This window comes from Leptonychotes weddellii, chromosome 6, assembly GCF_054177405.1.
Source record: "Leptonychotes weddellii isolate Sample4059 chromosome 6, ASM5417740v2, whole genome shotgun sequence".
Taxonomy (NCBI): Eukaryota; Metazoa; Chordata; class Mammalia; order Carnivora; family Phocidae; genus Leptonychotes; species Leptonychotes weddellii.
The window spans coordinates 77,855,982-77,865,385 of NC_138374.1; the positions used below are offsets into that span (position 1 = coordinate 77,855,982).

The 9,404-nt window shown below is 59.3% G+C and overlaps 1 protein-coding gene across 3 annotated transcripts in view; it reads left to right on the top strand.

Moving 5' to 3' along the window:
• The window catches only part of CNIH3 (cornichon family AMPA receptor auxiliary protein 3), a 203,626-nt gene extending 195,337 nt beyond the window's left edge, over positions 1–8,289 (top strand). For all 3 annotated transcript variants that reach the window (XM_081823026.1, XM_081823027.1, XM_006746439.3), the window contains one exon: positions 7,714–8,289. In XM_081823026.1, coding sequence (XP_081679152.1) covers positions 7,714–7,830 — 117 coding nt within the window. In that variant the 3' untranslated portion in view covers positions 7,831–8,289. The remainder of the gene's footprint in view (positions 1–7,713) is intronic.
• The last annotated feature ends 1,115 nt before the right edge of the window (positions 8,290–9,404 follow it).

The following is a 9,404-nucleotide window of genomic DNA, read 5'->3' on the forward strand; positions in this document are numbered from 1 at the left end:
AGTGGACCTGGGTCGTTCGACCCGTGTTGATCAGGGGTCACGTGTGCTTGAACTCCGACCGCCCTGTGCCCGGCACTCTGGAGGGTGGTGCTCACCGGTCCCATCTTGCCTGAGGGCTCTGGGTCCAGAGGCCGGTGGGCACTCAGCAAATAGGACTGACAGCTCTTCTTCCCCAGCTACCCATACTTGTTCTCCGGTTCAGCTCACCCTCCTTTGCTTGTTTTGAGCAAAAAGTCTCCAAGCAGCCGGAGGTAGTAGGTAATTAACACACTTGAGAGCTGCTAAGTGGGATAATCATTTGTCTTTATCCTGGAGAAGGCTCTCCTTTGGGAGCTGATGGTGCTGCTCAGGCCCCAGGCTGCTACCAGGTTCGCTCTATTAAGAAACTGTCTGTGGTGCCTGTTCACGAGAGATTTGGGGACAGAAGCCTCCCGTGGATGGGACCGGGAGTCCGGAGGAGAGCTGGAGCTCCTTGCCATCACGCGGGCCTGGGAGGGCAGCATGGGTGGGCATGGCTGGCCTCCAAGCCTAGATTCTGTGGGGCTTTAGGACGGTGACTCTGACCTGGAGACTGATTCACCCATCGTGTGCCTGATTTTCCACTCCGGGCTGAGGGCAACATAGGGCAGAAGCCCCCTAGCTGTCCTGTGGCCTTCCCCGGTCAGGAGAGATCACCACGGCCATTCCTTGCCGTCTCGCGGCTGTAAGAAGCTGGTACGAAGGATTTCCGGGCTCCATGTCATCTCCACGGGAGATTTGTAGGTTATATCATTCCAGGACGTGACTGTCTCAAGCCACAGTGAAGGCAGACACCAGTGCCCCGTGGGGATGCCCTTTGCCCGGACACTCCACCTTCCCCAGAGCAGCGTCCTCCGGACCTCAGCTGAGTTCCCTCCAAGGAGCGCATTCAGAACACGTGTGTCATGTCTCCCCTCCTCCTGTATCGAGCTGCTTGCACACTGTGCTTCGGCTCGTGTCCGGTGGTGCTCCAGACTCCACGCGCCGTGCACACTCGCACCGTGGTCTCTGCTCACCGGACTGCTCGGCGTTCACACCTGGCTAGTGCTCACAATACGGATCTGCTGAGTGCGTAAGTGGGCTCTTCAGCACCAGCAGGCAGGCTTGTGAAACCCTTGCCCTTCTGCCCTTCTTCTAGAACATTCCCTCCCATTGGCATCTCTCCTCTCCACAGTCTGAGCTTTTGCCTAATCACTCCCTGTATCCTGACCCCAGTTCCTACTCCCACCATCCCTGGCTTAAAGAAAAGGAGTGAAGGAGTGGGTGGCCAAGTGTGACTTCAGATCTCTCTGGATTCCCCGCCCGGGCGGGCTGGTTGTAAGAGAATTCTGTCCCTTTGAAAATGTGGCATTATTTGAGAGAGGGTGTTTATTCTCCCCTCCCCCTCACCGGGCTCTTGGGTACTTGGTAACAGCGTGAGGAAGTGGTAGAGAGGCGTTTGAAATTCAAGTGTGCCTGGAAGCTGCATGAAAACGGTGACAAAAGGCAGGTTGGGAGGTGTGGGCGGGGCAGGACAAGAGCTTGGTCCTAAAAGGAACCAGGCACCTCCCAAATCTGGAAAGCCCACTGGGACACAAGGAAGGTCAGAGACAGGGGGAAGGAGCTGGGTTTGGGGGTTGGGTAGCCTGCTGGGAAAAGGTAGAGTCGTGGTATGGGAGGCTGGGGGTTTGGGTGCTGAAGGATGCTGGGGTCGCTGGCCCCCATCCCCGGAAGATACCAGGGCCAACGCGGGGGTTGTTTCCAGAGTGTTCTCCTGCATGGCAGAGGCTGGGGCAGCCGGGAGCCGGACACATTGCTCTTATCTGTGAAGGCTGCCTGCCCAGGACTGGAGTCCGTGAGGGTAGGACGGTCACAGTCCCGCTGGGGGTTGGGGGTGAGGACCGAGACCCCCGGTTTTCAGAAAGGAAGCCTCTGCCTTGGGTCCTCTTCAAGCCCTGGGTCTATGAATCTTAGCTCAAATGTTTAACAAAATCACCTGGGCTGGCCCGCAGAGTATCTGGGTAGACTGGTGTAGAACCGAGAAATCTGCATTTTAACTTGCGCGCCCCAGGCATTCTGTTGCAGGGGGCTGGCGGACCCTATTTTGGGAGTCAGTGCTGAGGGGCCCTTTCGCAAACTTGAATGTGCACGTAGATCCCCTGGGGATCTGCAGGTTCTGGTTCTGGTTCCACACGTCTGGAGGTCTGGAGTGGGGTCCCAGTTCTGCATTTCTCACAAGCTCCCAGGCGATGCTGGTGATGCTGGTCCTGGGAGCATCGTGTGTTCCTGGCAGGTTCCTGGGATCTGGTTGGGAACCCCGCCCCCCGCCCAGACCTACGAAATGTGAACCTCTGGGGGTGGGCCCCAGCCCCGTGTGTTTTAGCAACACCCCCAGCTGATTCGGAAGTACGTGAGGTTTGAGCTGCTTAAGGAAGTGGGCTGGGGGAGGGGAGGGGAGCCGTTAGCAAAGCCCATTCTGTCCCGTTTGTTCCCAGCTTCCCTCTCCTCCAGAAACAGAGCCGAGACCCCTATGATTTCAGATCGAAGGAACCTTCTTCCTTGAGGGGTTGGGCACGCACACTTCCCTCCTGGATCGGCGGGGGGGGGGGGCGGCCCATTTGGCTGGTGTCCCCAGCAGGTGGTACGGCTGGCGGTCAGGGCCCACGGGCAGTGGCAGCAGGGCCAGAGGTGCCCAAGCCGACGGCCACCAGTCAGGCTGGGAGCTGGTCCCAGGGGCAGTCATCGCAGGAAGGACCAGTGGCTCTGGGGGCCGGGGCAGGGTTGGGGGGAGCCCGAGGTGGCCGCGTGAGTGTCCGGAGCACGTACGACAGGTGGCGCAGCTCGGTCAGCGCCCAGCGGCTCCCAGCCGGGGCCTCCGGGCTGAGCTGTGAGCTGGGCTGTCCACACACTGGGGAGCCAGGTGCAGTGGGCAGGGGGGTGTGGGATAGCTCCCCACTTTCTCTCCCTGCGCCTCTGTTGCAGAGAAGTGAGTCCGTTTGGGTGGGCAAGAAAGCCGCAGAGACTCCCGTTTGGATGAAATGTGCTCAGGAAGGGAGGGGGAAGGACGGGGGGGGGGAGGGCCCCATGGGGCTGGAATGTGGGGGGCTGGAAACCATGCTTCTTGGCTCCTGGGCCACCTCCGTGCCCTCACTGACCACCAGCCTCCCCAGGGAAGGCAAATCCTTCTGTCCTCACTTGCTGGGACCCAGGCAGGCAAGTCCTTCTCTTGATGTCTGCTTCCCATTCTCCTGGGGTTCCTGGTGTTCAGAACAGGCCCACAGGGAAATGATCGGGGACTGGCTTCCCTGGAGGCAGGGCCCAGTCCCCGGGATCAGCCACGCAGGCCTGACCCTGACCCTGATAAGGGACAGCCACACTCGGCCTAGGCGCCCAGGACTGCTGCTGGCTGTGCGGGGCTCAGAGCCAGGCCCAGGGTTCCTGGGGACAGGCCTCAGCACGCATGAGACTGGTTTATGGTGGCTTTTCAAGTTACGGTTCTAGACGAGGTGACTCTGGGCCGAGTGCTTATGGACCAGAGTCATCCGCTCACCCCTTAGAGTATTTGATGAACATCAGTGCACATTCCAGGAGATCGAAAGCTTCAACTGGCTGGCACCACGAAATGGGCAATGCTCAGCCCAACCACAAGCCCAGCCGTCGGGGTCTCTGCTAATGATGCCGTCTGAGGCCTGCAGGGGGCCGCACCGCCCGCCCTGTCTGCAGCTGGCCTGGCTCTTGCCTGGCTGCCCTCCAGGAGCCCTCTGCCCAGAGCGACTACAGAGAAAGTGTCCTCTGGAGCGGAGGGACTCAGAAGAGGGTTTCCTGCCAGTGCTTGGGATGCTCTTCTCCTCGTCTTCCAGTTCAGCGAAATCTCAGCTTCCCAGGTAAGCGACCTTTCTTTCCCTCCTTCCCACCGCCCCTCCCCTGAGGTGAACCAGGGGTGCGATTATTCACCTGGGGACCTGTGAGCAGGTGTGTCCACTTGGACGCTTACGAGAAAATTGCCTCCTCCCTGCTCATCCCAGGAGGGCTCCTGGTTTGGGGAATCAGACAAAAGGACATTATCCTTTCTTTTCACACCGATTGTCCCTGGGGCAGATAGACACAGGATGTCCTTGTACAGTGTCCTTGAAAACAGGCAGGGCCTGGGTTTTCCCAGTTGGAGAGGCAGGTTTGGTTTCTCTCCCCACTTGGGGAAGCCGGGAGCTTGGTTTTCGCAGGGATGGGGTTGTGGTTCAGAGGAGACTGGGTGGAGAATCAGGAAACCAAAATCGGTTCTGGGTAAGAGCAACAAGGGACCTACCCGAGACTGGGATTAGGGGTGTGTGATTATTAGTGGTAGTGATGGTCCCGTTCATCAGACAGCGCACCTCCCCCTTCAACACTGCTCCACCTCTGAGAGCAGCCTCCTCCGGGGGAGAAGCTGTGTCCCCCAGCAGCCTCGCTGGTAGGTCATCAATGCTGGTGTTTACGGATGAGGGAGTGAAGACCCAGCATGCTCAGCACCACAGAGAGGTCATTATGTGGCCGCCAGAACTTACAGGACACTTGGAGATAGCGGGCTAATAGTTTTAGCCCAACACGGTCACAGCTGAAAAGCTTATTGTCTGAGTCCGCGGAGACTGGGTCTCACAGCTGCCCCTCCCTGAAAGCTGCACTCAGCCCTGGGACCTTCCCCGTGGCTTTCCATGTGGCTCTCGGGATGTCTGGTCCCAGGCACGCTTCTACCAGTGGCTCGGCGAGCCCGTCCGCCGGGGATGTGTGGTGGGGGGCGGGAGCAGGTGTGCAGCCGTGGGGCGGGCACGATCCTCACTGTCTTCCCCTCTGCCCGTCTCGGGGGTCCCATCGTGTGATCGTCCCATGTCCCCCGCTGTGCGGGCTGGGAGAGCATTCCGGCGTCCTGAGGTGAAGACAAAGGGTGGCATCATTGTATCCGGCTCCCCGAATCCACAGGCTACCAGTCCGCCGATCTTTGTGGGCCAGCGCCAGGAATGAATGGGTACACCAGCGAACGAGAAGACCTGTAAATGCAGTTAAACCACTTTGAACACACGTAAAATGGCTGGGAGATCAAGTTTGTGGATTCGGGAGCTGAGCCCAGGGGCGTGTGCGGGGAGACATGACTGCGTGCAAGGACAGAAACCTGCCAGAAAGTTCTTGCCCTGGCCGTGGGAAGGGGTGCAGGGGTCCAGACCAGTGGGGGCGGTACTGGGGCAAAGGGAAAAACCACCACAAGTGGGTGTGGAGGAGAAATGGCAAGATTTGGAAGCAGACTGGAGTTGGAGCAGGTGGGTTTGCAGGGGCTGGAGGAACGGGGGTTTTCAGCATGTGGTGGTCGGGAAGTATCCAGGTGGAAATGTCCGCCAGGACGAGGAGGTGAGGCCCAGGGCCTGGGCAGGGAGTCAGGACAGGTGGAGTGACCAAAGAAGTTGGGGCGTGGCGAAATCGGTGAGGTCTTCCTGGGCAAGTGTGCGAGCTGGGCTCAGCGCTAGGTCCTGGCAGCCGGGCGTTAACTCACCTCTGCCCCGGCTTGGCTTGCGTCAGGCCGGCCTCCGTTCCACCACGTGGTGAGTTAGTGGCCCTTGCAGGTGTCTTGTGCTGGACCCCCCCCACCCCGATTAGCTCCTGCCGACTCTCTGCTGTGCCCCCGGCTCCGGTCCCCGAATGCGGGCCTCTGGCTTCCCTGTGTGGCGAGGTCTCCTCGTCCTCCCCAGCGTCCCTCCATCCCCCTGTCAAGCTCCGTGGGATCTGCATGGGCTGCGTATGCAGCGCGTCGAGCTCTGCGAGCGGGGCACGGTGACACTCGCAGTGAGACCAGCGACTTGCACAGACCACACCTGCGTGAGCCAGCTCCTCTGTGCGTTGTGGGGGAAAGAATGAGATCGGCACTATCTGGCAGCTTTTCCTGGGAAAACCCAACCAGGGGTCAGGGGTCAGGGGTCAGGTGATCTGTATGTAACAGGTGAGCTCAGAGAAGAGGGTGCGTCCAGTCCAGCTGCTGCATGGGGAGGACTGAGATGGCCCCACGGTCCCCCAGCCCCGCCACGCTGGCCGTGCTCGTGAGATGGGCCGACACTGGGGGGAGAGGGGCAAACCCAGCTCTGTTGGCCCCCAGGCTGGCTGTGCCGACGGTGCCCCGGGGCCATGGAGCGGCCCTGTGAGCCGGGTTCCAGGGCTCCTCGATCCACGTGGGTCGACGTGTTTGTTCTCAAGCAGACGCGAGTCAGGAAGGCGCCGCTTGCTTACAGAATGCATCTCTTGCACGCGTGCCTCACATGCGTGGTTTTTTTTTTAAGATTTTATTTATTTGCGAGAGAGAGAATGAGAGACAGAGCATGAGAGGAAGGAGGGTCAGAGGGAGAAGCAGACTGCCTGCTGAGCAGGGAACCTGATGTGGGACTTGATCCCGGGACTCCAGGATCATGACCTGAGCCGAAGGCAGTCGCTTAACCAACTGAGCCACCCAGGCGCCCTGCATGCGTGTATTTTTAATGCATGTCTCCCTGTGCATGGTCATCTGGGGCAGCCAACCCCCGAGACCAAAGGGAGGGATGAGGGAGCCCAGAGTCATGGGCGGTACCCAGATGGGACAGTGTGAGGCCGTCTGTTCCCGCCCACAGAAGGCCTGGTGGGTGAGCGCAGGCTGGGGCCCTCACACCAGCCGGCTGTGCTGTGGACCCATGTCCCTGGTCAGCTCAGCGTATCTCGTGCTCACTCAGCCTCTACTAAGTGCAAAGAGCTTTGCACGCCGGCTGAGAAGAGACATCGCGCTGAGAAGAGACATCGCGCTGAGAAGAGACATCGCGGGCGGTGGGGGGTGTGTTGGGGGAGGGAGGAGGGCGCTGACTCAGCGGGGGAGGTCAGGGAGCACGCTGTGGGCCTGGGGCCGCAGGGGCCATGGGGTGCGGGGTGGGTGGTCTGGGCTCGGCTTCCCTTAGGAGGCGGCATTAGAGACGAGCCCCCACGGCTGGCTGGATTTTTCTAGGAGCATACGTGCTGCGTACGTGGGCCTATGTGAGGGGGAGGAGGGTGACTTCCCTCTCCAACTTGGGGTGTCTTCACTGGTCTGGGCACCAGTTTCTCCTTTACAGCTGCTGTGATCTCCGTTACAACTTTGATTTCTGTTAAACACCCTGGGGAGTTCATGACTTGAAGCTCTTTTTACCATTAACCCCCGCGTGGCTGCTCTGGGGGCTGGGGGGCTTGGTCTTCCTGCTGGTCCCCCAGCTTTGGCCCGTTTCTGGTCTGGGCTGGCCTCTCCTCCTTCGTCACTGCCGGTCATTCTCCCCCCTCCCCAGGCCACCCACATCAGGCGAGGTGCTGTTTCTCGATGCTTCCCCGGCCTGCCTCCATTTGAAACAGATACACCCGTTTGCTGTAGCTTTGTGAGTTTGTGTAGGAGGGTACGGAGGGACCGGGAAGCCAGGAGCAGGGCAGTTACAGAACCGTGGAGACCCTCTGGGGGTGTCTCCTCCCGCCTTCCGTGACCACGCAGGGGTTACCCCCAGAAGCAAGGGCCCCGTTCCGGTAAGTAGGTGCTGAGAGCCTGTATCCGTTAGACTTGGGTATGAAGCATGGCTCCGGGACCCCGATGAGGAGAACGGAGCAGAGCTGGACCACGGTGTTGGGGCGGCCTCGGGGTCGCCAGCACGGCCTGTGGGACGATGGAGTGACTCCCTCCCGCTGACGCAGGCCTATGTCTCTGCTCCCCTGCAGCTGGTGCTTCCGGAATACTCCATCCACAGCCTCTTCTGCATCATGTTCCTGTGCGCTCAGGAGTGGCTCACCCTGGGGCTGAACGTCCCTCTACTTTTCTATCACTTCTGGAGGTGAGTCTGCCTGGGACTGCTCTGGGCTCCCTCCTTTCTGCGTGGGCGGCCGGCCCTCAGGGACACTGTCCCCCAAACAGACCGGCCGCCCGCCCGTGCCTCCCTCTCTTCCCTGCCCTTCGGAGACCTGTTCTCTGCGGCCTTCTTCCCAAGCCACTCCCAGACGGCGGCCCTTCTTACCGGCTCCCTCCCTCCGGGATCGGTGTTAAGAGCCCCTGCAGCAGGATTCACAATCGTCCCCAAATGGAAACAATCCAGATTGGTGCCAACAGAGCAATGGATAAACAAAACACGGCATGTCCTTGCAAGGGTGCATGATTTGGTAGTAAAAGGCCATGACATACTGACACGCGCTGAGACATGGATGAGCCTTGAAAACACAACAAGGGAAAGAAGCCGGTCACAAGAGGCTATTTATGTGAAAGGTCCAGAATGGACAACTCTGAGGAGAAGGGAAGTAGGTGGGTGGTTGCCACGGGCCGGGAGGGAGGGGATGGGGACAGGGGATGGGGGATGGCTGATGGGGATGGGGACGGGGGACGGGGGTGGGGGATGGTGGACGGGGACGGGGGATGGCAGACAGGGACGGGGGGTGGGGGACAGCTGATGGGGATGGCAGACAGGGACGGGGGATGGCGGACAGCTGACAGGGATGGCGGACAGGGACGGGGGACGGCTGACGGGGACGGGTCTTCTTCGGGTGTGACCGTGTTCTGAACTAGATAGAGCTGACCGTTGACAACTCTATGAACATGCTAACAATCCCTGCATTGTAAACTTTAAGAAGGTGAATTTCCTGGTATGTGAATTATATCTTTTTTTCTGGAAAAAAGATTTATTTATTTATCCTAGAGAGGGAGAGAGGGGGGCAGAGGGAGAACTCCAAGCAGGCTCTGCCCCCAGCATGGAGCCTGACCCAGGGCTCTATCTCACGACCCTGAGATCACGACCTGAGCCAAAACCAAGTCAGACACTCAACAGACTGAGCCACCCAGGCGCCCTGAACTGTATTTTAATAAAAAAGCACCTGCGAGATGGGCTGGATTTTCTGGGACAGTTCTGATTTTAAATATTCTATTCTCTGTCAAGACTATGCATCAGGTCACGTGATTTGGGCTTTTAGTAAAATACGGTCACTGTCTGGACCTAGGACGTAGGAAGGGGGAACCAAAGTAAAGAAGGCAGCTGTGCAGGTGAATCGACCACCCCGACCCCTTGCTCCCCGAGCTTCCGTCCCGCAAACATCTCTTCACTGTTATTTTACTGTGAAACGTAGCCTGCATTTGTCACGGCGGGAGCACGCACTCCTTCATCTAGCAAACATGGGAGACACGCCCCATGCTAGGCATTGCAGGGGATCCCAACGTGGATGTGAGATAGAATCTTTACCTTCAAGGAGCGTGCACCCCGGTGGCAGAGGGAAGTAGGTTCTTAGCGGACATGAGGAATACACGCAGGCATGCAGAGAACAAACGTGTAAGTTAGACCGGCAGAGGGGCACTGCGAACTCTGCAGGTGAGGGGGTGAAGTCTGCAGGTTGGGGGGCGTGGCAAAGTCTGCAGGTTAGGGGGCAAAGTC